This window comes from Falco punctatus (assembly GCF_963210335.1).
Source record: "Falco punctatus genome assembly, chromosome: 7".
NCBI lineage: Eukaryota > Metazoa > Chordata > Aves > Falconiformes > Falconidae > Falco > Falco punctatus.
In genome coordinates, this window is record NC_137587.1 from 23,019,187 (window position 1) to 23,047,104 (window position 27,918).

General features: G+C 38.9%; 1 protein-coding gene across 8 annotated transcripts; it reads left to right on the forward strand.

Moving 5' to 3' along the window:
* The first annotated feature begins 727 nt into the window (after positions 1-727).
* Positions 728-27,878, forward strand: PSEN1 (presenilin 1). 8 transcript variants are annotated; one of them, XM_080397642.1, is made up of 12 exons: positions 728-1,646; positions 4,393-4,536; positions 6,354-6,392; positions 9,253-9,509; positions 10,824-10,965; positions 14,674-14,741; positions 16,191-16,411; positions 18,717-18,815; positions 20,091-20,177; positions 21,106-21,273; positions 23,331-23,449; positions 23,740-27,878. In XM_080397642.1, the coding sequence occupies exons 2-12, from the start codon at positions 4,453-4,455 to the stop codon at positions 23,893-23,895; spliced, it is 1,440 nt and encodes a 479-aa protein (XP_080253768.1). In that variant the 5' UTR covers positions 728-1,646; positions 4,393-4,452; the 3' UTR covers positions 23,896-27,878. The 8 variants fall into 8 exon arrangements, with proteins under 8 accessions (XP_080253768.1, XP_080253766.1, XP_080253772.1 ...); XM_080397640.1 differs by having other exon boundaries at positions 729-1,646; positions 21,100-21,273; XM_080397647.1 differs by having other exon boundaries at positions 1,646-1,707; positions 21,100-21,273.
* Positions 27,879-27,918: the final 40 nt, after the last annotated feature.

The following is a 27,918-nucleotide window of genomic DNA, read 5'->3' on the forward strand; positions in this document are numbered from 1 at the left end:
TGATAATCATTCTGCGTAAGTGCTGTTCGGTGTTACTTGGCATATGAGAGTATGAAGTATCGTTGTTTTCGTTAGTATGCACTGAAGAGGGAAGCAATGAACAAGTAAGAACTGTTAGCAAGAGTGATAAATTTTTATATTACCATTAATTTGGTAAGACACCTTTCTGTTCTTAAGATACGTAACCTGTTCACATGTTGACTTGGTCTTTCTAATTTTGGGTGTTTCCTTCCTCCCTTCTCTTTAAGCAGGAGCCTGCACTAAAAATAACCGTCTAGCTGGATGACTGGCTCTAAATGTAGGCAGGGGGAAGGCCCCAAACAATAAGTTTAGCTTTTAATGAATTCAGATTTCTTACGACTAATGCTTTCCTATTACTGAGAGGGAAGCGTTAGACCTTTCGTGCTTTTACTAAATGGAGTTGCTAGATAGCTGCTTGCAGGAGTAGTATTTTAGAAAGTGGATACTCAGACTGGAAGCTGGTGGCTTTTATAATAACATTTTTTCATATTTTATACATTTTCCTCTGTAGGAACATTGAATGTTGTACACACAGACTTACGAATTAGTGCACAGCCATGCAGTGTGAGCAGCATAAGGTATTGTTAATAGGCATTTCCTCACAGATCAAACTGATAATCAATAATATAAACAGAATAGCCTGGTACAGCTGTATGTCCATATTTGGTTTTCTGTTGGTTTTGTTGTATTTGGTTTATGGTTAAGCATCACTTTCGGTCCAGAAGTGGCCTCTCTTAAATGCGCTGCATGTGCGTATGACCTACTGAAACTCAGCGTTTGTGTCAAAGTGCTTGTGTAAACCCAGTCTTGTATGTGCCACTTCATTTTCCGATAGGTCTTCCCCTAGTGTAGTTGAGCAGTGGGATGCAATGCCTGTTTTAAACGTCTGGTACTGTGTGGTCTCAGAGACCTCTTTGTGGTTAGAATGATTACGTGTGATAGTAGTTCCCAGGTTCGTAACCCATGTCAGTTACGCGCTTCTGAAGAGGAACAGCGGATTACTCTTCAAATGTGGTGGATAGCAAGGTAAGTTTCAGGTTTGAAATTGCCGTTGTTTCTTCCACAGGTGAGTCAGCTCTACTAGAGGCTCCTTGGAACGACGCCACACGGACTGACTGTACCAAGTGTTACTGCTTCTGTCTCAAAATGCAAAGACAGATCCCTTCAAGCAGTTCTCGTAACGCTTTTTTGCGGGCCCGTTTGAAGACAGGGTGACTGCCTTATAATGTGGCTGGAATTCAGAACAACCAGGACGTGTTTTCTCCTCCTATCCCTCCGTTTCGTGGCAGCGCCCCTTCCCGGGCTCGCCGGACCACCTGCGCGCCCCTCGCGCGGCTGCCCCCTCTGCACTGGCGACTTGTTCCCGCACCACCCCGTTGCGGGGGGTCCGTGCCCCTGCCTAACGGCGGCACCTTTCAGCTTTTTCTTTCAGAAACGCCGCTTGGTGCCGGTGGGTGCCTGTGCCGCCCCGCGGCCGGGACCCTGCCGGCGTTCGGCGGGCTCGGCCCCGCGCCCCCCGGAAGTGAGGTGGCGACGGGGGGCGGGGCGCGGGCCGGAAGCGAGCGGGGCGGGGCTGCGGGGAGGCCAGGAGCCGGTGGTGGAGCCCGCGGAGGGGCGCCCTGCAGGTCCGTCTGGCGGCGGGGGGAGCTGGGGCGGCCACGGGCGCGCCGCCGCCGGGCGCGAGGGGTGGGTGCCCGTCGCCTGCCGGCCCGGGCCGGGGCAGCGTGTGCGGCGGGCGCGCTGCGCCAGCCGGAGCGGCGGCCCGGGGCGCGCCGCAGGCCGGGCGCCGGCGTTAGGGGCCGCGGGGAGGCGGCTGGGCCGGCGGCTTGGGGGCGGCCGGGGCCGCTGTTCGCGCGAGCCCTGTGCCACACGCCCGTGGGCTGGGGCGGCGGCCCTGGCCGCTCTCCTGGCCGGAGCGGGGCCGCGGGCGGTGAGGCTGCACCGGGCCCGGGGGGCTGGTGACACCAAGAGGGGCCTGCCCCACGGCGTGGGGGCCTGCCCGTCCTCGCCGCTCGCCACGGCCGGGGGGGCGCGCGGCCCGGGCGGCGGCGGGGCTGAGGGCGAGCCGAGGGCTCGGGCGCTGCCCGGCGAGGCGGTGGCGGTGGCGGCTGCTCGTCGCTGGCTGAGGAGGCGAAGCGCGGGCTGAGCGGGCGGTGTCTGCTGGGTGGCGGCGGGGCGCTCTGTGAAGTAGAGAGAACGTAAGAGTTTACTTGAGTGTTACTTCCACCTGCTACGCTAAATGGAAACGCCTGAAAACTACAGTTGTAGCTACTGTTCTTACTAAGGAAAGTCAAAGGAAGTAAGGGAGAGCTTTTTTATACAGGCTATTTTAACGTTAGCTTCGTTAGAAAAATGTTTTGGCGAGTTCCTTTTCAGGTAAAAGAAGCAAACGTTTAATTTGTGTCTGTTTAACGCACAGTTCATTCCTATATTTTGTTCATTTGCCGTTATATTTCAAACTCGGCAGTGTTCATCTATTGAATAACAGAAAATGAACTTGTCTGGGAGGGTGCCCTGAATTTATTTTCTGAGCTCTTGAGCTTTCAAAAGGAATTGTTCTAACAAACCGTACGTTTTGAGGCCTGTTAGACACTGTCATTCAGGCTTCAGTGCAGCTCTTCTGTCAGTTACTCCTCCCTGTCTTCGGTTTCTCTCTGCTCTCCAGTAGCTGCTTGTTGTTTGATGACTTTGTGGAGGTTTTCTTTATCAGTCTTTAAATACGATTTTATGGGTTAGTGTTTTGTTTAGGGTTCCTCCCCCAGTCATTTAATTAAAATTCTGATATGTTGCTACACGAAAAATCTCATCTCAGATGAGAAAAAAGGTGAGTATGCTCCACATTTGGATAAAAATACTCAACTTTTTCCTCTGTCATGACCCTGTAATTGAGAATTTTTACCAGTAGCAGTCTTAAAATAACATTGTTTATATTCTGTAGCCCAACTGAAGAATTAGAGCAAAAACTTTAAAGGTAAAAGCAACATAATGACCGTTTTGTCCTTTAATCTTACATCTTGTTATATTTTAAGTTAATGTGCTTTATTTTTAATTACAAATGTGGAAGAGAGCCATTGTAGTGCATACTATGTTGTCTTTTTTTTTTCCCCCAAATTTTGCATGCTTCCACTAGGCTTGCTGAATTGATGTTGCTTGCGAATGGCTTTTTAGTGTAAGCTATATCCCTGATTAAGTTAGTAAGCATTATGTACTAGTCTTGTAAGATATGCATTTATTTATGAGTAGAGAAACAGCTTCTGCATCTTAGTATTTATGAAAGTGGGCTTAACTCCTTCTTTAAGTAAGATGCAGTCTTGCAGCACTTGAGGCTTGCTGCTGCCAAAAGTGAGAGGCCATGGTTTGTGATGTCGTCCTTTGTGGGAGCTTTTTGAGATCCCTCCATACATTGGTTGAGTATATGAAAACAGCAGGAAAATACTCGTATTTTTTTTTTTCCTGGATTTGTTTTCTTCCATTTTAGTGGGTAAAATCTGCAAAGATGGTTGATGAGTGCTGGAGTTGGCACAAAGTAGGAGCAGGAACCACTTGGGATGGAAGTCGGGGTTGGCGCTCCACCCTTCTTGGTGCAGTGGTTTATTCACTTCCTTATGGTTTGTGTAACCAAGCCAGTAATTTATGGAAGCCTATTCATTGTTTCTTAAAATTATTATTTTTTTAAAACTTTATGTATTTACATCACCCTTCTTCCTCTTTCCTATGTATTGCTTTATCCTCCTCTGTTAAGGAGCACATGGTTTAATCGTGTTTGCATAGGAAAATGTTAGCCTGTGACTTTCTCGTGGAAGAATGTGTTAAGCTGTTACAAGCATACAGCACGTTTATTCACATTTAGCTGATATATAAACCCTAACACTAGTTCTTGAGGCTCAGCTGAAATACTGTTTTGTGTAGCTCTAGGTCCCTTTTAGGGCGTTACAGTATTAAAGATATATCCAGATGCTAAATGATCAAGTGTTACTCAGTCATCCTTGCTTGAAGATTCCCCCTGAGCTTATCAGCAATTCAGAACCAAGCAACTTGAAGCAAGTGTACTCTGCTGAGATAAAAACAAATTGCGCTTTAAGCAAGCATGCAGTGCTTCTTATTGCACAAGAAGGAATGGAGAATTGTTTTGATTTAATTGTTTCTGGCTTCTGTAGCTGATGAACTAATTTGATAATGCCTTGATGCTCTTATTTTTATGCTGGGAAATCCCTATTATGATCTCTTAGTCACAGATACAGTTCAGCATTACATTATAGATAGAAAATGGTTGGTTTTGGTCTGTGTGAACTTAAAAAATTGGGGTAGGGAGGGGATGGAGAACCTGGTCATGTAAGAACAAAGGCTTTTTACACATCTTTTTCCTTTCAGCATCTCAAGAAGAAAGATCCATTTTGTGTAGGAATAAGTGATTTCCAGAGGACAGCCTCAATGACAGAACTGTCTGCGCATTTACCCCAGTTTCAGCATGGGCAGCTGACAGAAAACTTCCCTGATAACCACCTCAGCAACACTGTACGTAACAAACAATTTTACAGCATGGTAGCAGTTAAATCAGGATGAATAATGAATGTAGATGAAAATACAGTTCAGAACTCTATTCAGAGGGTTTGTGAGGGTTAATTTTTCTCTATCTGGACTGTTGTGGTGATATGCAAAGCAGAAAGAAATATTCTAAACTCATTTTTATATAGAAATAACATTTCCCCTAGTTTAAAGTGCTGTTTGAATGACAAAGCCCTTCAGAAAAATAAGAAAATGGGGTGGGACCCTCCAATGTCAAACATTGGCCTTTAGAGGATTTGGTGACTTCTCTTGATCTAGCCTGGCAGTGGTCTGCTTGATCCACAGGTTTCTTGGTCACAGTGTTAATTTTAGCCTAGGTAGAGCCAGAAGCCTCAGTTTTGTTGTTGCTACTGCTGGTGGGCTGTATCTATGCAGGAGGGGCAGCACTGTGTTGTCTTACTTGTGAATAATTGTCAAGGTGCTGTCAGGTTGGGTGGTATTTTTTTTGGGGGTGGGGTGGGGCAGAATTCAAACCATAGAAGTTTTATATGATGGCTTTGAAAGACCTAAGTGCATACTTGTGGCTAAAACTGTACTAATTGTACTGCACATATTTTGGTAAAACCAAGTTTAGATTCTCTACTTGGGTGTGGTGCTCAGGCTCCTGGATTTGTCATGCTCAGTTCTTTGTTCCTGCTCTGCTATAGCGCTTGAATATCAGGTTTCCTTGTAACATGGAAATGCTCCTGTGAGGCTGGGCCACTTGTAGCCATGTCAAGAGAATATTTTATTCACTGCTCTGTTTTATACAATCCAGCAGTTTTAAGTAGAATTTTGAAAAATCCTTGTCTTATCTCAGATCAGCATCCTGCTATATCAGTAAAAATATAAAAAGTTTGAAAATTTATTTTTAAATTAAGAAGGTCAATCTGACTTAAGACCCTACTGATTATAGAAACTGGTAATAAAAATAGAAAAGTGGAAACTTTTGTACTGCATCCTTTGTGCATTTACTTCAGAGGGAAATAAAAGGGTTTCTTTTAATCTTGGACAGGTAAGAGATTTAACTTTTGTTGAACGCTTTTGCCAGGTTAAAAAGGCAGAGCTCAGCAGTAAGCTGTGTGCTCACCATCCTTACAGATAACTTGCTGATGCTCCTGCCCAGCGATGGTATGAATGGATGGTTGTATTTTCTTCTCACTAACAGACTATATTGATGAGTAACTACTACTTTTGCTTTTTCTTTCCATGTGTAAGTGTAACTCTACGTGTAGTTTCAATACTTAGTTGTAATGGTTTTTCTCCCCTACACACATCCACACAAAAATCCTTTCCTGCTTAAGTATATCTTGCTTCTGTGGCCAACAGTATGTGAAATCACAAAGCATTATAATTTGTCATCTCTTCTTCCAGTCACACGCCAAGAGCTCAGCTCAGTCTTCAATATCTGTCACTGTATAATGACCTTTAAACATAAAGGGTGTATGTGAGAGCTAATAAAGTCTGTGCCCACTGTCAGACAAGGCAGTTTATTCCTGATATATTAATACGGGTTTAATAAATAAAAACTTCTTATCAAATATGCTGGGTTTTCATTTCTTGGTTCAGGGGCATTGCTCTGGGTTTGCTATTAACTGTTTTCCTGATAGGAAAAAAACCAACCCCTATCATTTGTTTTGATATTGTTTATTCATCTGAGAGTGGGTGCGTAACTTACATTTGCTTACGGTGTTACAACAGGTGTTACTGACTTTTTAGCTTCAGAATTTTCACTTTTAACTATGTCTGAGGAAAGTGAAGAGTCTGTTCCTTTGCTTCCACTTCAGCAAGAGTCCATGGCCTCTGCTCTGTTTAATACTCATCAGGTAGGATATGAGTGCACTTTGTTCTTTTAAGCAGTGGGGCACATGTGTGTCACATTGAGCTACACTTTAGTAGCCTGAAAGGACGATTTTTTTCTGGTTATAACAACAAATGAGAGAATAACTCATTCTGATCTGGTTTTAATGTGCTGTGTTTTAGTATGTAAAGGCATTTTGTGGTTGTGTCTGTGTTCCTAACTGATGAAGGGAATAAAATGGCACAGTTGTCTAATTCCTTCAGTTTTTTCTTTGTTTGATTTTCCAGTTTTTTGTAGTGGTGTGCTAGTTAGTCAGGCTTTCCTTTGGCTGTTTTTGTGTTTGCTTTGCAAAGCTGTAGCTTTTTGGTTTACTTTTTATATTTCTGTGCCTAAGATAGGGTAAGTGGTCTGTCATGCAGGTTTGCTATTACAAGAGAGAAAGAGCAGTTATTCCCCAATATGTGCAAATATTCTGTGAATGTGTTCTACAATTGTGTAGAAACCTAAATACTAGGTCTACTTTACTTGTGAAGCGTTCCAAGGCTCTGATCATCTCCAATGTAGTGTTACTTATGATCATCTTAGGCAGTTTATTTAGAAAGGTAAGCATATTGTTGTCCTGTTGTAGACTGAGAGAAATGGAGTCAAAGTGAAAAATATTACATTTGAGCCATAATCTGTACAGAAAGAGGTTCGGTTGCAGCCAGCATTTCAGAATGATTCAATGTGATCTCTGTTTGCATTCTCCCATATTCATGTTTCTGTCTTTCAATAATTATATGTGAGCACTTTATGCAAAATGCCAAATGATTTATAATGAATCTTCCATTTTTTAAGAAATAATATTGAATTTAAATTTTTTTCAGGACATACTTTAAGTTGTCAGGACATACTAAATTCAAATTAAGGTTAAAACCTTAATTCTAAATATCTGGTTGCCTGCTAGTTTTAGTTGTTTGATTAAGACAATTTTAGATTATTTTTTTCTCCCCTTATATTCAGAATTCTTTTTGAAAAATAAATCAAATTTTCTCAGAGTGCAGTTCCTGATACCCTGCTTGAGCTTGCTCCTAAGGATACCACAAAAAAGGAGTAAATAGGCAAAGCATTAAGTGTATGTTGTTACTTTGTAATATTTTGTAAAAGCAAGTTTTTCATGAGTTGGGGAAGTTGTAAAGCTTCAACCAAGGTTTTAGCAGTGTCAGTGTTTGCAGTTCGAAGTCCAGGATCTTGTACTCCTTAATCACTCAAGTGCTTTTGAAAACCCCGCTATGAGTTCCTGAGTGTATACTTAACATCTTTTCTGAGGGTGGGGCTGGGAAAATTCTGTGTAAAGAATCTCCAAAATTACTGTTGATTTATCAAAAAACTGCAGTGTGTTAATGAGATACAGGTCAGCAGTTATGTTTGGAAATGCTGTTAAGAACAGGTAATGAGACTTCAGCACTGCGTGTTTAAGGAAAAAAATTACATGCACGAGAGTACTTAAGCAGAATTTCATTAGGTTATTTTCAATGTCCTATCTTATGTCTAGAGTAATTTTACTAAAACTGAGTAATATTTTAAACATATTGCAAAAGGCATTTTCCTTCAGTTTATTGTACATTTTAATCTAAAAATGCTTTAGCACACTTACTCAAACAGAACTGTTTGTAAATGAGATAAACCTGAAGAAATGGGATAAATCTTCTAAGGAATCAAAAAATCTTTGTGTTACTTCTCTGTTAAACCTCTTGAGTGGAGGGAATGGGAAGAGAACAGCATTGACTTTGGACACAGTAATACAGTAAAAAAAGTAGTCTGTATAAACTGTTGCATTTTAGGCCTTGTTTAGAGTGACTTGTAGACATAAAATGGTTTTGTTTCTCTGTAGTCCAGAACAAGTAAAACGTAGCTCACTCTCCTGTTGTTTTCTCTGTGTGTGCACACAACATAGAAAAGGCTGAATGCCCCCTGCTGACGGGGCTTCTTGGAGAGAGGGCAAAAGGAGTAGTGACACCAGGAGTAGTGCAGGCCTGACCAGTTACTTGTAAGTGCTGTTCCCAGGTTTTGCTTTTGCTTGTGGTTGGTTAATCTTAATTCCCATTGAAAGTTTACTTCTGTCCTTGTGTTTAAATTAAACCTTTGATGTTTTGTGTAGCGGTATCAGGAAGGCTAGGAGGCTTTTCATATTTGTTGACAAGAGTGGTGGAATTTCTTCCATGTCAGTGAAAAGATGTGGCAGGGGTATCCTTGGGAAAGGAGGAAAAGAATCTGCACACTTAGCTCATCAAGCTAAAACTTTGGGATCAAATCTCAGTATAAAGACTGAGAATTACCTGAGTTTTATCACTATTTCTGTGTTCTTCTCACTAAAGAAGTGGGAACACAATACCTCACAAAACTCCATTTTAATATACAATAATTATGTACTGTCGTGGGAGTAACATAGTAAAGGAAATACAATTTTTCTTGGGATTTTTGTGGAGTTAGGATCATAAATGTCTGTTTGGCATTATTTCTAGGAACAGCTATAACTCACTGTCTAGCTATGAGTAATCTACTGTCATGCACCCTTGTATTGGACCAAGGGAAAAAGCCGTCTGTCTTTATTCAGCTTTTTAAATTCTGTTTAAAGGAAAGGTAGCATAGGCAGTTAGATGTAACCAGCCTACTTTCAGTTGCTGCTGTTTTTAATATAAATGCTTCTAACATAACCCTGCATTCCCAATCTTCTGATAACTACATGATGCAATTAATTACTACTGTTTAAGTCCTTGCTGTGGCAAGTGTTCTTGACAGTAAATATTACCTTACACATTTACCCCTCAAGATCATCTTTAGCTAAGTGTACAAGGATATGATTGTGGATAATTGCTGAGGAAACTATTTTTTATGTATTACAGAATGACAACAGCGAAAGACGTCGCCATGATAATAGTGAGCGCAGAAGAAATGACAATCCCGAGTCTGAGACCAACGGGCAGCCACAAAACAACGTTCAGCAAGTGGTGGAACAAGATGAAGAAGAAGATGAAGAGCTGACACTGAAATATGGAGCAAAACATGTGATTATGTTGTTTGTACCTGTCACACTTTGCATGGTGGTCGTTGTTGCAACCATCAAGTCTGTCAGCTTTTATACACGCAAGGATGGACAGCTGTATGTATTAATTTTTTCCCCTATCTTTTCAATGGCCTTACTTAGATAATTTTCTTTAATTTCCATTTCTTCAGGAGTCTAATTCTAGCAGTGAACTCCCTCTTGCCTCCCCTCCACCAGCTCAAAGGTTTTGTTTTATTCCTCCCAGAAACCAGAATCTATATTTGTGGTACTGTTGGCATTTGTTGTCTGTCTGGTGACCAGTTGGGATAATATCTCGGTTACTACTTGATTCAAATCCTAGTCCTCATTTTAATTCTTAGTCTTGCCCTGTGGTATTTATAAAATAAACTCAATCCTGAGCCACAGCCATTTCAGTTGTAATCTACTAGAATACAAAGATTTTGGAAAAGGGTAAAAACCTACTCATTTAAATGAAGTAACATACATGCCAAGTTCTGATTTGCCTATGCTGTTTGGTAAAGAAATAAAAATGCAGGAAGAAGATAGCTCTATGAGGTTCACTTCTGTTGCAGTTTCAAACTTTCCTGGCAGATTTCCTGCATAGACTTCCCCCCCACCCCCACCCCCCCTAAAATATTAATGTTTCTGAAAAACAGCTATCTCAGTGAAAGCTGGTTTGAGAGAAAGGAGGCAAAGGAAGAACACTGGGCCTGTCAGGACCTGCAGCAGATCAGTCTAAATGTTCCACTGTGAAAACGTTTAGACAAAATTATTCACAATGTGTTTGGCTTTGAAATGTTTGTATGATATAAGCATGTCATAAAATGTTTCAATAAAACACAAAGTTCTTTTTCACTGTCAAAGTTGTTGATCAAACAATTATTTTTCTCGAAATTTTATTTACGGTGTTTTCTTCCCCCTTCCTCCCTCTTCTCCTTAATGAAATGGGTTTTTTCCTCAAGTTTTTGGTTGGTTTTTTTTTGAAAGGTTGTTTCTTTGAGAAAAAGAGAGTTGAGCTCATACATTGTTTTGTTGAAAACACTGCGGAACCTTTCGCTGTGATTCCACTAGATGGTGTGCTTATAAAGGTCTAGTGGTGGTAATAGTCTCATGATCAATAGCATGTGAGTAATTGTATCAGACAGTTCTGGTTTTTGTTTGTTTTACAAAGTAGAAAATAGCAGTGATCTGAGAATGTAGGAAAGGCAAGTCTTCTAAAGAATTTTTTTTACTAATTAAAGTTTACCTAATACAATACTATGCTGCCTTTCAAATTTTGCCTAAGTAGAAAATAGCTGTTGCTTTTACAGCTCTGAATTGAAAGATTACTGCAATTTCATTTGATGTTGGCCTCATATCGGCAACGTCTGTGCATTCAGTGGCATTTCAGTTGATTCTTTGTTGTTGTAGCATCTACACTCCTTTCACAGAAGAGACAGAGACAGTAGGACAGAGAGCCCTGAATTCAATTCTCAACGCAGCTATCATGATCAGCGTTATCATTGTCATGACCATACTCCTGGTTGTGCTTTACAAATACAGGTGCTACAAGGTGAGTATAAATATAATTGACTTGAGTGATTGTGCTAGTTTTATTTATTAGTACAGATTCTCAAGAATGGAACAAAATGAAGGGTTATGAAGGATGATTGAGAAAAAAATAACAGAATTGGTGATTCAGTTCACTGTTGCAGCATTGTGGCTTCCCTTCCTTTGACAGTGGGGAGGCAAAGGCCTAGTGCTAACACTGCTGGCTGTTTTGTCAATTAGAATTAGGGTGACATTGCTTCCTGTTGCTGTGAAGTGTCCATGTACTGAAATCTTCCTGTGGTCAAGAACTACAAAGGACAGACCTGGTCCTACAATTTGAAATCTGTTCAGGACTTCAGGGACTTTTCCAGGGCTCCCCTGTCCCCACCCTCCCTCCAGTATAGAAGTCTCCCAACAGCGTGACGTGTATATGGCTATACACGCCAGGCAATATCCTTACAACGAGCACAAAGACTCTAAGGTTCTTCTCTAAAAGACTTCAATTGTATAATGATTTAATCTAGCCAAGTCCAGGTTTAGCATAAATAATTGCAATGTCACCTGCCTGGGAGGAATTTTTCATTGAAATTCCTGGTTGTCTTTTGGTCTTAATGAACCATTAGGCTCGGCCTAATAGAAGTTCCCAGTGTGCAGCCGGAACCTTGAATCTGTTTCATAGTTGTAAAACAGGCAGTGGTATCCATGCACTGGTCCAAAGCTTTGCTCCGCTTTATTTTGTTTTCAAGAGGGAAAAATGGTGTTGGGCTTATGGCTGTGGGTGAAACCCCTTTACAAATTATCTGTGGAGCAACTGAGGAAATTATTTTTGCCTGAATCTGCATACAGCTTGGAATAGTGTTTTTTAAAGTATGGACTTTCTCTTTTATCTCAGTGTGGTGTTAAATCTGAACTGACAAACTTCTGAAATTGGCAATTCTGTTCATTATAATGAAGTCAAATAACTGGTGTACTTCAGCTACGTTCTTTGGCAGACAATTGGTTTTCTTCAGATGCTGAAGGCATTGACTAGTTTTTACTAAGCTTTTCACATTTCTGGCTTCCTTCTTGACCTTACAAAGCACGGCATGTTCTTTAGTACAGAAATAATTGTACTAAAAAATGAGAATGATTAGACAACAGAAATTCACTGTAATGATATTTTTGTCCTAATTAAAATAAATAACTTATTTTTAGAATCGCTTAGAGTATTTCTATGCTGTTATACCAGAATGCTGTACAATGTAGTTACGGGTTCATTGATTTCTATTTTACATGCAGTTCTATGTGTAGAATGTAGTGTAGATTACTGGGAATGGAACTTACAATTAAAGAATGTTAGGCCTCCAGCTAGTAGTGGTAATTTTCATATCTTCACAAGACTTGTCTGAAAACTCCTTTGAAGAAAGGAAATACTGTTTCAACTTTACTGCTGTTAGTTTCCTTTGTTTCTCCTGTATGTGATGAGTTAAGCATGGTCCTCCTTTTACCTCTTCAATCTAACCAGAAACAGTTTCTTCAAAGGTGATTATATCTGACTAGCTTTTCTTTTTAATGTATTTTATTATTCTCTACTTTCTTCACGGTTTTAGTCTGCCTAACCAAATCTGGCTGCTGTAGCTCATTTTAATTATCTGAATTCTGCAGTCATTAGTTTTTATTCAAGTTGTAGCAGGCAAAGCCAACTCTGTACCAGCAGTCGATTAGTGTTCAAGCTGTTGTCAAATGAAGAATGAAAATTCTTTAATTAGAAGGCAACAAATCTGTCATGGTATCCTGCTAGGAAAACACTGGCCAAAACTTATGTGCTTTGGAAAATATGAAAGAGAGGCAAGTGATGTGGAAAATTATATAGCAAATGAGATACATACTGAGAATTGAAAAAATATTAATAATCTGTGTGTCAAATGCCAACTTAGGTCAACTCTTGAAACTACCTCCCTTAGGACTGTCGACAGTAGTTATGCAAAGTGTGTGTAAACATTTACTGAACTGTGACCTTGGCGTTTGAAATTGTTAGCATTTTACTCTTCACTAGAATGAAACATTAGAATTCACATTACTTTCTGAAGTGGTAAGAAAGTTTAAGAGGTTATATGACAAATACAACTACAGATAGAAGTCATGTTATTAAAAGAAATGACACAGCTTGCTTTGCTATTTTCTTAAAATGGTTTCAACTAGTTTTACAGAGAAGTAAAATTACTCTTGCTAAGTCACTCCTTAGATATATAGGTAGCTTTAAAAGTTGTTTGAAATTTAGATTCTGTTTCGGGTACCTGTCAGTTTTCAGCTTTAGTATGTTTTTTTCCCCCCACTTGCTATGAGTAGTGACAGTTTGACCAACTGGGATACTTTGGTAGTTTTCCTGCAGCATCTTCACAGGCACCATGCTTATTGCATGTGGGAAATTCTTAAGTCTTTTTGAGAATACACTAGCAAATATGGAAAGCCGATCTGTTAGATTAACAAGTTAAATGACAAGTTTTATTAGGTTTTTAGGTCAAATTTGAACCTGTTTTGAAAGACAGACATTATGAAGGAGGAGAATAAATGTTTCAAAAAATTGGTGAGAGTTTTAAAACTGCTGATGAAAAATTTAGTGTTAGACTAAATATACTAAATTACTGACTGTAATAGCTAGATTCTCAATTTGCTGGCAAATCCTGGTTGCCTCATGTAAATGTGATTCCTTTAGTCTGTGCATATGGGCTTTACTTGTATATTAAATTTCAAAATAATTTTAAAACTGTAATGTCAGATGCATTCCGCTACATATCTTTCAGAAGAAGAGAAATGGATAACACAATTTCTAAAAGGTTTCTGAACATGTTGATCTGGTGTACGTATATAGCTAATTTAAACAGTTAATTTTCCACTCAGCTTGTCTACTCGAAGCATGATTTTTTTAATGCAGTTTGAATGTCTAGATTATTGCTTCTGACTGGTTATCTACTTGCAATATTCGGTCTGGTTTTCTATATAAGATTCTGTGCTGGGAATTTGACAAATATGTATTTCATTTTTAGAGACTACCAAAGTTACAGCCGTCTTCAATCTTAAATTTTAATTTTGCACAGTAATATACAAGAGTGGTACGCACTTTTGTCAGTATAAAGTCTGAGCACCTGTCATTTCCAAGTTTAAGTCTATGCATGTCCCACTGAGTATAACCCTGAACTGTTGCTTGTTAAATTGTTGGGCATGTATATCTGCTCTGGTATCAAAATTAGGGATTATGTCTATAGATGGTTGATAGACAATATAGGAGTTTTGTATAGTCATTCATCAATGACACGCTAATTCTGAATTTTAGCAGATAAGCACTGAAGGTATTTCTGTATTCCATCATTCTATAACTATTCTGAAAATGGTTTGGAATTGGAGCAGGCTTTTTAATTGTGTAGAAATGAATCATGTTTTCTGTCTGTGTTAATGCTGGAAGCTTGTGGCTGTGTTGTAGTGCCACTGTTACCAGAATGGCCTAAAAATAGACAAACAGTAGCTTTCATTGTATAGAACCTTTACTGAAAGACCACAAATCACTTAAAATTCATAAGTGTAAATTGAAATACAGTAACGTGTGTAGACTAGTTATGAATTTAGCAACAACCAAAGAGATATCTGAATATAATTTTCTTGCTTTAATCAAAAAGGAAAATAACCTTAAAGGCATTAAGTGGATACTAACTTTAACAAAAAAAATAATCTGTATTGATATCTTCTTTTCTAGGTGATCCACGGCTGGCTTATAATTTCTTCTCTTTTGCTGCTTTTCTTTTTCTCATTCATCTACCTGGGGTAAGTGAACCAAAGCATTAATATGCTGTTTTTCATGTATCACTTTGTGTATGTATTTATTTTAGAGCTAGCCTTTGAATCTTAAGAGGAATAATAGTGAGTAAGCTATTGCAACGAAGCTTTTTAGTTTTTTATAGGCTTGTAGAGTACACATAAAATATATTTATGGGTTTATAGTGTATCTGATATTGTACAGAAGTTAATGCATCACTAGAACAAGCTATTTTCTACAGGGTAGTTTATTCTGCTAATATATCTTCTGGTAACTTTCATAGCCGTATGACTCAAGGGCAGTTGTTTATGTCATGGCTTTGGTGGTGTTCTCTATATGCAAAGATGGCTTGCATGGGAGTGGCAGAAAGGAATCAGCTGAGAAGAATCTACTTCCTCACCAAAATAAATTCAGTGGTTTTCTTTTCAGATTTGGAAACAGGCTTTTATCCATATATCAAGAAAAGGTATACATAATACTCAGTATTGTCTAAGGCAGGGGTCCTCAAACTTTTTAAGCAGGGGGCCGGCGTGCGGATGCAGTGGCAGGCAGCCATCTGCAGCTGCTTGGTTTCCCCCCCCCCAACCCCCGGCGGGGGAGGGGCGGGGGGGTTCTGTAAATACCGGGGGCCGGATTGAGGACCCTGTGGGGGGCCATATCCGGCCCGCGGGCCGTAGTTTCAGGACCCCTGGTCTAAGAGCAACCTGATCAGGGTTTGTAACTGGAGTTATGCCATGAAAGTACTATACTGTATATTTTTGTACCACTTAAGGTTCTTCAAAGAAGTGTATCTATTTCATTTGGTCTCCAGGGGGAGAAAATAGTGTTCCCTCAGTCACTAATTTTGGCAAAAGTGATCTGTGGTGCCTTTTTCGGTCAGTATTTTCTCTAACCTTAATAGTGACTTTTGAAATACAAGGCAATGTGTGCTGCACAACTGCAAAACAGGCTACACGGAGACGGGTTGTTGGGCTCAATTCGTTTGGGTTTGGATTGGAGTTGGCAGTCTTCCATGAGCATGTGTAGGTAGAGGGAATGAAGGCTTTCCTGACACTCTGCTTTCCTTCATCTGTCCCTGCTGCCTCACAGCAGTGCTGGCTTCCTTTAGCAGGGGTCCAATGAGAAGAAGGTTTGTAACCAATTATACATTGTGTATATTAGAAGGAAATATACCAATTATACATTGTGTATATAATAGAAGGAAGTAGAATGCTAATGAAAATTTTCAGGAAAGTGGAAAAGTTGGTGTGAATCAAACAATGGTAAAATTATCTCCTTTGTGAAGAATAGTGAAGTACTAATTGGGGATGGAATTTTACATTTGTGCCAATACATTGAATGTGAAAATAAAATTAAAAAAAATTATATATATATACTGAAGCCTTCATCTGTAACTTGTTTCCATTGTTTTAAGCAAATTCAGCCCATATTCTTTTCTTTTCTTTTTTTTTTTTTAGTGAGGTTTTTAAGACATACAACGTTGCCATGGACTACATTACAGTGGCACTCATGATCTGGAACTTTGGTGTTGTGGGAATGATTTGTATTCATTGGAAGGGTCCACTTCGGCTCCAGCAGGCATATCTCATTATGATAAGTGCTCTCATGGCCTTGGTGTTCATCAAGTACCTTCCGGAATGGACTGCATGGCTTATCCTGGCTGTCATTTCAGTGTATGGTAAGGTCTGCAACAAGGCATGGTGACAGGTATTATGGTGTGAATTTCTTCTATTCCCTGACTTTTCTGTTTGTCTGACTAGACGTCAAAAGAATAAAAAGTGTGTGTGTGTAGGGGTATCATCCAAAGTAGTACATAAGGTGATTACAGACTTCAGAAATTAGATCATGATTTAAACCAAGATTGGCTTCCTGCAGTTGAGGGCCTTGTGTGACTGTGACGCCTATCTTCCTTCAAGTTTTCTGGACTTCATAGATTCTTTGGGGAGGAGAGATGAAGTTATTCAAGACAGTAGGAGATAAGAGACTTTTTTGTTGTTTTGATCTCTTCTATGAAAGTGGAGAGCTTCTGGCTTTTCATTTTCCCCAGGAATCCTTGGAAATTATTGTATGTTCAGAATTTAGGAGTTTGTCATTTGGGTACAGTCCTGTGTAGGTATAGATCTGGTCAACCTGCAAATTGCTCAGATTTGTGGACATCGCAACACCACCCTGATCCATGCCTAATAATATAATGGGAAGGGAGCAAAAAAGGATAAGAGGCAGTTTTCATTGCTCAAAGTCATTTTACATTTAGAAGGATATAGTTGTGAGATTTATTTCCTTAATTTCTTTTTTTTAATAAAAAGAAAATTAATTTGAATTATTGCATATTACACTTTTTCAGAATGATGACTGAGATGCCTAGATGTAGTTTTTCCATAAAGCTTTAGAGGGCACTGCACACTTTTGGCAAAAGAATCACTCTATATCCCAAATACTGATTTAGTTCCCAGGCAAGACTAAAATCCAGTTACTCAAACATAATTAAAACGTTACAGTCAAGTGTATCCGTGAAGATGTGCTCATAACTTGAATTTTTTTCGAAGCATGTCAGTGTAATGTTTGTATACTCTGAATGTCACTGATAATGATAAAGAGTGAGAATCTGTCCAGTTGTAGAAGTTCGGGGGTTAATAAGATCTGATTAGTTCTGGTAGGTCGGTGTACTACTTAGGTGTCCTTTTCCTTCAGAGGGAGGAAAAATGTCCCTCGTGTATGCTCATAGATTGTAAGGCACGTGAAGAAAACTTTCCCATCCCCTCTCCCATTTCCACCCTTGGTATGACTGGAACAAACCCAAGTATTCCAAGCATTCAGCCTTCATTCAGTGATTGCAAAACAAAGTTACTTTTCCAGTCATATTCCAGGACCATAACATGGTGGTTTTGAGTAAAGGGGAAGTAAGCTTCAAAGCCTGTGACCCCACACTAAGAATTCTTTGAGTGGGAGCAGCAATGATGCTAGGGCAGTTAGCTCAGGTGCAGAAGGTCTGCTCTGTGCAACATACAGCTCCTGACAAGCAAGTTGTTTCTTTTGGTGTCAGATTTTCTTTCAAATTAATTTAAAGGCATACAGTGGGTGGACAACTGCAAAATGTAGTAGCAGGGTTAATATGTAAACGTTACAGCTTTTTGTCCAAATATGCAAGACAAGGGAAAAGTAGTGGAGGTTGGTTGTGGAGTTGCAAATTTTATTAACAAACCATCAACATTCAGGTGAGAACACAAATGGAGCATCTGACAGTTCAGTTTTTCTTAATGTTGTGCTTTGATCTGTATAAGTAACTTGTACAGTCATCCTATTTTGTAAATGATTGCTTTTCAGTTAACTTTTACTTATTCATCCAGTTTCATATATTGGTCATACGCAAGAATTGAGGGAAGCAACAAAAAGCTGCTGTTCTTTTCTTATGCTAAATATGCTTTGAACACCTCTCAAATCTATGCAAACACAGCATTTTTCTGCAGTGCTTAATAAACCTGTTTTTCCTCTTCATGTGCACATTCACTTTTTTCTTCTTTAAGTGGGAATAAATTGGCAGTCATGCATACTTCGTAGAAGTTATGTAAGCCTCACTTACCTGTTATCTTAAAATTTGTTTTAACATTAAACTTGGGTTAAGAAAAGCTTTGATAATAGAAAGCAAGCTTGGGTATTTCCAAGATGTTAGTTGAATAGTATCTGTCATGAATTATTTGCTTTCAACTTGCAAATCAACATACACAAATACATTTGCAGTTGCATAATACCTTAGGTGAGGCACATCACGTTTTTGAAATTGGTATACGTGTTACAGTAATGTGTGAAATAGGTTGTGTAACTGAGAGTATTAAAAAGTATTCCTGTAGGATACTGACTTACAGACAACAGCTCGCTCAGAAGTCTATGTTCAGGGTAACATTTTGTCTTAACCAGTCTCTGCAAGTGTTACAGGAAAAAAAATTGTCTGCAGTGATGTAAGATCTGTTTGCTCTTCCTTTCAGATTTGGTTGCGGTCCTGTGTCCTAAAGGTCCTCTTCGTATGCTAGTTGAAACGGCTCAAGAGAGAAATGAAACTCTCTTCCCAGCACTTATTTACTCATGTAAGTACATTTTATGAAATACTTTAAACTTACAGTCACACACTCAGCTGAAGTGTTTTTTCATTTTTCTGTGTTTTAACATAATGCTTGTCAGCTGGAATTCTTAGTCTGCTCACTTGGGCTTCAGTTTTCATTTTGCTGTTGACTCAAAAATGTGGAACATCTTCTGCCTAAGATCTTTTGAGATAAAACCCAGCATGTTTTGTTACAAAGTATGAACAGGACAAATGGTAATATACCTTCTTTTGGCTGAAGAAGTATACCATTAGGCTGTGAATTAAGCCTGTTCAAAGGCTTGTTTCCAGAAAATATTTATCAACTATCAGTGCTTAAATAGCTTAAATGTGTGTTAGTGGAAGGAAAGGGAGAAATTGCCAGGAAGACTCACTTATAGAACTATTTTCTCCAGGGCTCGTCTCTTTTGATATGTTGTTTCTCCCTGTAGTTGTGAAAAATAACCTAATGAATGGAAATTGCTGTTACGACCTGTGTATCAATTAGTACATAATTCCAGTTTCTGAAGTTCCATGTTGCTAGTTGTAATCATATGGGTAATCAGTGCAATAGGTTATTCGTAAGCAGTTATGCTACTGGTGCTCAAGAAAGGCCTGTATTTGGAAGCAGGAAGTGTGCTGTAGGCTGGATGCTTTTACAGTGGAGAAAGGGGAGGGGTTTCTTCTGTCACCTGCTGTGTTTTACTGATACTGCTTATAGTTGCCTGTTTCGTGGGAGGAGAAGTTAAAGCTGAGAAACCACAAACTTGGTTTAAAATACACCATTGTAAGTGTGACAACAGTTCATTACCTCCAGATTAGAGAGGTTTTTTGTGACTGTGGAGGCAGAGAACAATTCATTTTGATGCAGATACTACCTCTGAATTGAAGTACCTCAGTACCAGCCTTAATAGACCTTTTTATGTGCAGATAGCATAATGATTAGTGGAAAAAAGTAAAGAAATAATTGAATTAGATTTTCAGAGTTGTCCTTGTATAGAAGCAATTTCTCTGTCAACTGCCATTGCCGGTTTTTTCAGCTTCTAGTAGGGATAAAACTTTTATTCACCAAATTCTGTAAACGTGTGTTGTAGCTGGTGCTGGCTGCGTTCCAGATACTACTGTGCTTTAATGACAAGCCTGTTGGGAAAGATAGTTGTATCAAATAACTTATTAAAAAAAAAAAAAAAAGAACGGATTGATGCCAACACTATCTCAGAATTGCACACATCTAAAGGTATGATTAGCTATGCGGTTTCTGTTTGGTTTTGTTTTTGAATAGCAACAATGATATGGCTAGTGAACATGGCTGAGGAAGACCCAGAAGCCCAACGGAAAGCTTCCAAAAGCTCCGCTTATGTTAAACAAGGTGAGTTTTTCTTTGACAGGCCTTTATAGCTGTTATTTTTTTAGAGGATGTGTTTATAGATACTTGGGTTTTAGCTTTTTAAGTGTCCTGGTTCCTGTAGAAGAGCGAAAGCATGGAGGCCTTATTAGGAATGATGAGTCTGTCAAGACTTCAAAAATTGCTTGCTTACTGTGGAGTCAATGGTCTTGCATTCATTTTTCTGGGATCCAGGATGTTGGTGGTGAAATGACTGTCAATAGATAACTACTGACTGAGCTCAATTGCTTGTCAAATATCAGCATGATATAGTATAATGTTAATGATATAATTTATCATCAACATATATATATATATGAACATATATATACATCTGTAATGTTGGTGATTTATATCACTCATATTTGTATTAAGCAGAAATGTCTCTGGCCCTCTTGGCTATGCAACTAGTGTTTAAAAACATAGGGTTTGTTTGTTTAACTGTATTATTCAAGCAGAGCACAGTTTCAGATTTTAACATGCTTAAAAGGGTGTACGTATATGTAATGTTCGGTAAAGCTTTCTATTTTACTGGAAAATTAGACTGCCATTGTTGACTAAAGAAGCGAATGAAATACTAGATGAGAGTTTATTCCTTAAACTGTGATCTTTAAATTCTGCCACAAAACTTCCACTGTTCAAAGTCCTCCAGAATACTGCCACTTGAGTGCAACATATAGATGCTGTGACTGCAGAGTGCACCTTGACTCCTGCTTGTTTAAATAAGTATTAAAAACCTAAGTGAGAATGTGTTGTAATAGTGTGTGCCAATGTTAGATGTTGCTAAGTATTATGGAATACCTCTTTTTTTTTTCCTCACTCTTCTATGATCTGACATGTGGGGAGATTGTCATGTTTTCGAAGGCACGTTTTTGAAGGAGGTCTTAAATGCTTTTCTTCTTTTGAGCTCCAGCAAACCAGACTCAGAATGAAGATGCTGAAGCAGATGATGGTGGCTTTAGTCAGGAATGGCAACAGCAAAGGGATAATAGAATAGGACCCATTGAATCAACGCCTGAATCACGTGCTGCTGTTCAGGCTCTACCTAGTAACTCTCAAACAAGTGAAGACCCTGAAGAACGTGAGTATGGAGTACTGTGTCTGGAAGACTTAGTAAATCTGAAGCTAGATAGTCTGGTCATCCTAACTGCACAGATATAGTATGCCGTGAGCTAATAGGAATCTGAAGAGCTGCTCTTGCTCATGATCGATACTGACATGCCTCATCAAAATAGGTGGAGTTACTTTTTGGTCACTTTTGATTTTGCTGCAGGAGTGAGTAACATTGGCCAAATTCCCTTCAGTTTGATATACAGACTCAAAGCTTCAGTAGCACAAGCTGCTTTCAGACCATTATCCAGTCAGTTGCATTCGCTTCTGTCTTTTGGCTTTTAGGCCCTATAAGTGCAGTCATTGTCATTTTTTGCCTTAAGATTAAACTACTGTAATCCATTCTGTAGAAAGCAATGTTTTAAACCTAATTGGAGACTGAAATGAATGCAGAATGCCATGGGTTTGCTTGTTTTTCTCCAGCATCTTGCTGAAGTACAGTATCATTGGAGAGCGTATGACATCAATACTCAGATACCTGTTTTAACAGACTCGCGATTTCCAGTTGGAGTTTAAGCTGCTATTAATTAGATTTGCAAAGCTCTAAATAAATTAAGGTCTGCCTGTCTAATAAACTGCTCTCCCCATGTGATGCTTCCATATTGAGCAGGTGCAACTGCTTCCTCTGATTCTCAGGTGTTCCTCTGTTAAAGCAGAAGTCTCTGTATTTTTAAGGAACAATTTTAGAATTTACTTTGTCCTGAAAATTCCAAATCCAGAGTTTGTTGCAAATCCATTTTCATTTCTACAGCTTAGGAAAATAACATTAAGGTGCAAAAAGGTTAGGAATTGGGCTATTTTAGTTAGTTAACTGGTCAACTAAAACTCTTGTCTGGCCAGACTAAATAATTTTTTCCCTTCTGTATTCCTGAAGTGAACAGTAATGACAGATGTGCAGTGATCCAAGTCGGACTTGTCAGCCAGTGTTAGCTTACTAGAAGTTTGGAGTGGCTTAGTGGAAATTTGGAGAGTGTACTTGTGCAGAAGGAGTTATCGGGCAGTTGCCTTTGCTTATTGTTCTGTCATGCTGAAAGCAAGCATCCAAGTTTTGTTTCAGCAGTTAAGGGTGGTTCAGTGCTCAAGAGCTTTTCATGAAGGCACTGTTCTAGACCATAGATTGGGAGGTCTGCTGAAAAAGGCTTTTTCCTCTCCCTCCCCTTTTTTCCCCTTCTCAGTGATCAACCAGGTATACACCTCTGTTTTGATGCTCCGAGTTCCTCTTAAAACTCTGAAGTGAGTTTGGGGCTGGACTGTAATCAGATGACAAAGTAAACAGTAGGACAAATGAAAACAGCTGGTGGCCTGATCTTGGCCTCTGACAATATCTCAGACTAAAAGCTCAGAAAGTGAACTGGTGTTCTGGAAATCTCATTATTTTGTTTGCAGAAATAATTGAATTTTGTGCTCCCAGAGTTGTTGCTAAGGTAGTAATTACTATTTAAAAGAATAAGATTTACTCATGTGCTTTCCTAAACCTCACATTTTGGGCTAAGTATGTTGGGATTTTGGCTCTGTGATATGCTTTTTAGAACTACCTTAGTAAGAATTCTGTTGGAAAATTGGAAGAGCAGTGGAATATTTTGCTGGGTATAGGTTCTAACTGGTAAATAAAACATAATCTGCAAGGGACTTGACTTGTTTTCCCCCTCCCCTGGCCAGTTTAATGGCATTATACTTCAGTATTCTGTTGAATATGACATGGCAACCAACAGTGGACACCTCCCAACAAATATAATGACAAATATCTGAGTTTTATATATTTCATGCATATGTACAGGAGACTAGGAATATAGAAAAATTCTAATTATAGGATGAATTGAGTGGTGTAATGTTCCTAAGCCATCTTGTTTCACAAGAGTTTATCACTTGATTCAGGAACAGTACTATTTTATTTTTTTAAAAATAATGTTCTTATTAGCAAGTCTTGTTGATACTTAACATAAATCTGTATTATTTTCTAACAATTACTGATAGATAATGTTAGTAGACTGCCTGATACTTAATGCTGCCATGTATTCACTTTTGCAGGAGGAGTAAAGCTAGGTTTAGGAGACTTCATTTTCTACAGTGTCCTTGTTGGCAAAGCCTCTGCAACAGCAAGTGGGGACTGGAATACAACTTTAGCATGTTTTGTAGCCATATTAATTGTGAGTATAATGTAATATTATAATAAGGACAGTTTCTGTTTTTCATCAGGGACAAAGTCATAACTGCTACACTTTTTTCCTTTGGAATTTGTTTTATTTGGTGGCCAGACTGAAAACTGGTGAGAGCTTTAGCTGGGGTCTTCATTGGCTGTATAGTTTTAAGCCTTTAGTTTAGGAAGGCATGAACTGTATCTGTGGGATTATTGATTTTGTATATAATCTTTTGCTTGTCAGAGTTCCCTAATTTCTCCTTATGTTTTTTGGTTTTTTTTTCTTTTTCTTCCCCTCAGGGTCTGTGCCTTACACTTCTGCTTCTTGCCATCTTTAAGAAGGCCTTACCAGCTCTTCCAATCTCCATAACGTTTGGGCTAGTTTTTTACTTTGCTACAGATAACTTGGTGCAACCTTTTATGGACCAGCTAGCATTCCATCAGTTTTATATCTAGCACACTTGATGCTGGTATGAATATTTGTAGCAAATCTGGGAGGAGGAAAGATGTTTTTCCCTCAGTTCTCAACTGAGACTGAAGTTTAATACTCAAGATTCCAAGCCTGAATGGTTGCAACTTCCTCCGATGATGGTTGGTTGTTTTTTTCCTGAGACAACTGCTGCGCTGGGCACCGTATGAATTTTCCTGTGTGAAAGTGGCTTCTTTCCTGATGGCGCGTCTAAACCAGGTGCTATTATATCAGAGGTAATCTGATATACATATCTCTGGTAAGGACCACCTGTGAAAATTGCTAATGCTTCCACCAGCAATGTGATCTCTTACCACAGGCTGATTATTTTCACAGCACTAAGGGTGCTCGGGACTTCCTTGATGCTAACAGAGGAAGCTGACAAATCACATGGAACTTGTCCCTGTAACCGCTTGAAGAGAGAGAACCCAAGTCAGACTTCTTCAGCAGTGGTTTTTTTGACAGTGGAGTCCTGACTCTGCTCTGTGTAATGAGAAAGGACTTTGTAGCAATTCGACAAAGGGAGAAAGTACTGTCACTCTAAGAGTGTTCCACCACTTTGTAGACTCTGTGCCTGAGTGTGCTTGGTTTAGTAAATTTAAAAGCTTTTTTTTCCCCCCCACACTGGAACTAGAACCTCTTCTCCGTTTTAATACTTTGTATCCTCAAGCATGGAGTGCATCTTCTGTACACCTGCTCCAGTTTATGTAGCTACTTGGACTGAATTATTTGGCATTAGTGGATCATAAGGTTCTAATTTGGATCTTAGATTCTGAAAGTTTAATAAACTACATTAAAAAGCAATTTCAGATTTCACAAACTCTTTGTGCTCTTGCAAATCATTTTGCTAGAACACCATTTCAAACTCTGTGTTTGAGAGTAGTCACTAACAGCATGGACTGCGTTGCTGGTGTGTGTTCCTTCTATTGAAATAAATAGACATTTGCAGCAATCCCAGATGGAATTTAGCTTGTCAGATCTAGAAGCCAAAGTGCTACTGGTAGCACTTCCGATGCATCACTGAAATTTTTCATCTTGAAAAATCTGGTTTACAGTTCTGTTGACCTGAAGTATTGGTCACTTGACCATCTAACACCTCAGGTTGGGCAGGGATATTTTATTTTTTTTTCTGTATGTGTCCGGTGTCTTTGCTGGTAAGGATGCTTAAGTGAGATATTACTTAATGTTACCAAGGAGCAAAATTGGTGGTCCTCTTCACTTAAATTACCTCCCCCATGAGGAACTGAAGACTGGAGAAATGAAAGATAACTCAAAATCACTGAAGAGATGGGATTTTTAACTTCTTACAGGAGAAAGAATCAATTCAAACCTTAAAACTGCTACACTCAGTTTTCTTCTTCATTTGAAAGAACTCATTTATGAATAATTACTTGGAAATGAGACTTGTGTGAGATGAAGTTGTTTTTGCCTTAGGCTCTTACTCTGTAAAAATAATGTTTTTTTTGAGGGAAGCAGAGGGAGTGGATACTATTGACGGGCATTCCATTTTACTTGCATCTTGATACTGGAGTCCTTGCCAAGTAGAACAACTGTCAAAATCCTGACACAAGCTCCTTTCACCTTTTTTTCTGGGGCTTTGTTTTGGTGCCTATAGATTCAGAGGACTGAGACATCACAGATGCTCACCAACCATCAGCCCAAATAAAGGAAGAAAGGCTGTGATGTATGCATCTGTTTTAAAACCAAGAAAGGCTCACATTGATTGTCCTTAGAAACATCTGTCTCTCTTCCAGTATGACTTGCTAACTGTAGTGTTTAGCGTTTACATTTTCATAAAATATATTGTCTTATCTTCTCTAAAGTACTTTTATTCATCTCATTCATGTGCTGATTTGTGATGGATAGCATTAATAAACTAACCATACCAAAATTGCTTACACTGACTTTTCAAGTCAAACTTGCTCATGTTTTCTAGCTTAAATCACAGTTCCCTATTTTGCTGCAATGAAGCCTGACTTAAAACAGATTAGTTGGTTGGGTTTTTTTACAAGACTTTGAGTTGGTTTTATACTATTGTAACTTCTTCCTTTCATGAGCATTGTATCTAAGAAAATTTCCTTGTGTGTTTTATTGGGTATTGTAACTATTGTTTCATTATATAAAAAAGGTTTGCTAAGAGTTGGCATCATTAGCATGTGTTTGCTCATCTGACTCTCAGTTAAGAGTTGTTACTCAAATGCAGCAGTCATCTTTACTGTTGGGTTTTTTGGCTCAAATATGCACCATGGGAGCAGTAGCTCCGCTAAGAGTTGCTTTAGTATCTTATAGAAATGCACAAAAACCTTTCCACAAACTTGAATGGGTGTTGGATGTACAACGCAAGAAAGAGCTCAGAATCTTCGAACACTAAATTGCTGGTCTTCCGCTCCCCAGAGCTGCTTCTGCTATCCTGAAGTTTTAATTTCTGAGCTAGTGTGGAGTTACGGTGGTGGAGACTATGAAATGTATAATCACAGAAACTAATTTTATGTATTTGAATCTCAAAATAAATTCAGAAGGGAAATTGCTTTTCAAGCCCAGGCCAATATATATTAAATTACACTGCTTATTACCAAGTCTTACCTACACCTTCAAAAACCAGATGTTTTATAATTTCCCTTCATATGCCAAGTCATGGTAGCTTATGTTCCAAATGAGATCTTGCAACTAAAGATCGTCTCAGTACTTGGGTCCATATGGTTCAGTTGAAAATAGTTTTTGTTTGCATTTGGGTTGTTGCTACATAAGTGTGAAGGTTGTGTCACTTTTCTCTCCTTTGTCTTGAAACACTGATCTAATTTGAGATCATGAGCCATTTCATCTTGGTTAGCTTGGTATAACTGAAAGACTTCTGATATGTAGTCTGTATTTTTGAGAGATTTCATTATTATTAAATTAGTATGTTAATGACAACACGTTAGATTGTAGCTCAGAAAGAACTATTGTGTAACCCTAGTACTAGATTCATCTCTTTTGGGCCCAGACAGACTCACTGGTCATTGTTGTGTGGCTGTTTCAGTATTCATACTTTGAAACTGTGTTTCGTGATAGCTTTCTCTTCCCTTTCAACTTACATCAATGATCAGTCTCCTTTTTTGGCTAAGCTTCAAATAAATAAGAAAATATAATGCCAAGTCAGAGATTTGCCTAAAAACCAGCCACTTTCATTTCTCTCTTTTTTTTTCTTGTTGAGGGATTTAATCCAGAGCAAAGAGGAGAGATTCCTGGAAGCCGGTCTTATAGCAGAGGGGTATGATGCTGTCATATCAATGTATGGCTATTTGAGTGGCACTCAAATTCAGACATCATCTTTGTGAGGTGAGTCTTGAAGGTGTACATGTGATACTGCAACAGCAACATGTTCAGAATTGTTCTGACTGGGTAGATGATGACTTCGAGCCAAATAATCAAGGGCTGTGCTCCACTAAAAATGGCTGATATCAATGTACAAAGCAGACCCTGACTATTTCAGGCTTAGGAGACTGGTGCTTCTTGGATATATTGATATCTTTCTTACCTATAGAACTGCAGATTTACTCTGGCCCTGTAGATGCCAACTGTTCTGCCACTAGTGCAGTCAAGAATTAAATATGCAGGAGTACATTTTGGCTGGATGGTACTGTATGACAAAACTTCTCAAAATGCTTTATTAAAAAAAACCAACAACAAAACATTTGGCAATGATGCTGTTGAAATGAGTCTAATAGACTGTGGAACGTGTCTGCACTGTGATTGCATCTCAGTGGTAACTTGCTCATTGGGAATGCTGAAACATGAACTAGAATGGAATCTTTTACATCAAAGCATTTGCTGTTTCCTTTTTTACAAACACTGGTTTGTACATAACCTGAATTGAATGTGAATGTTTTTTAAATACCTTTCCAGTTCTTGATAAGATACCTTTTTGATAATTATTGCAAACTTTCCTGTATTTGTCTAATTATTAAAATAAAAGTTGCATGGATCCTGATTTACCTTGCTTTTACTATATTATTTTAAAGCCATCACTT

Bases quoted from the DNA above. Each gene is read 5' to 3' on its own strand.
- PSEN1 (XM_080397640.1), top strand. From the start codon at position 4,453: ATGACAGAACTGTCTGCGCATTTACCCCAGTTTCAGCATGGGCAGCTG. The intron at 18,816-20,090 runs GTAAGTACATTT...GTTTTTGAATAG, and splicing joins CCCAGCACTTATTTACTCAT to CAACAATGATATGGCTAGTG. The intron at 21,274-23,330 runs GTGAGTATGGAG...TCACTTTTGCAG, and splicing joins AAGTGAAGACCCTGAAGAAC to GAGGAGTAAAGCTAGGTTTA.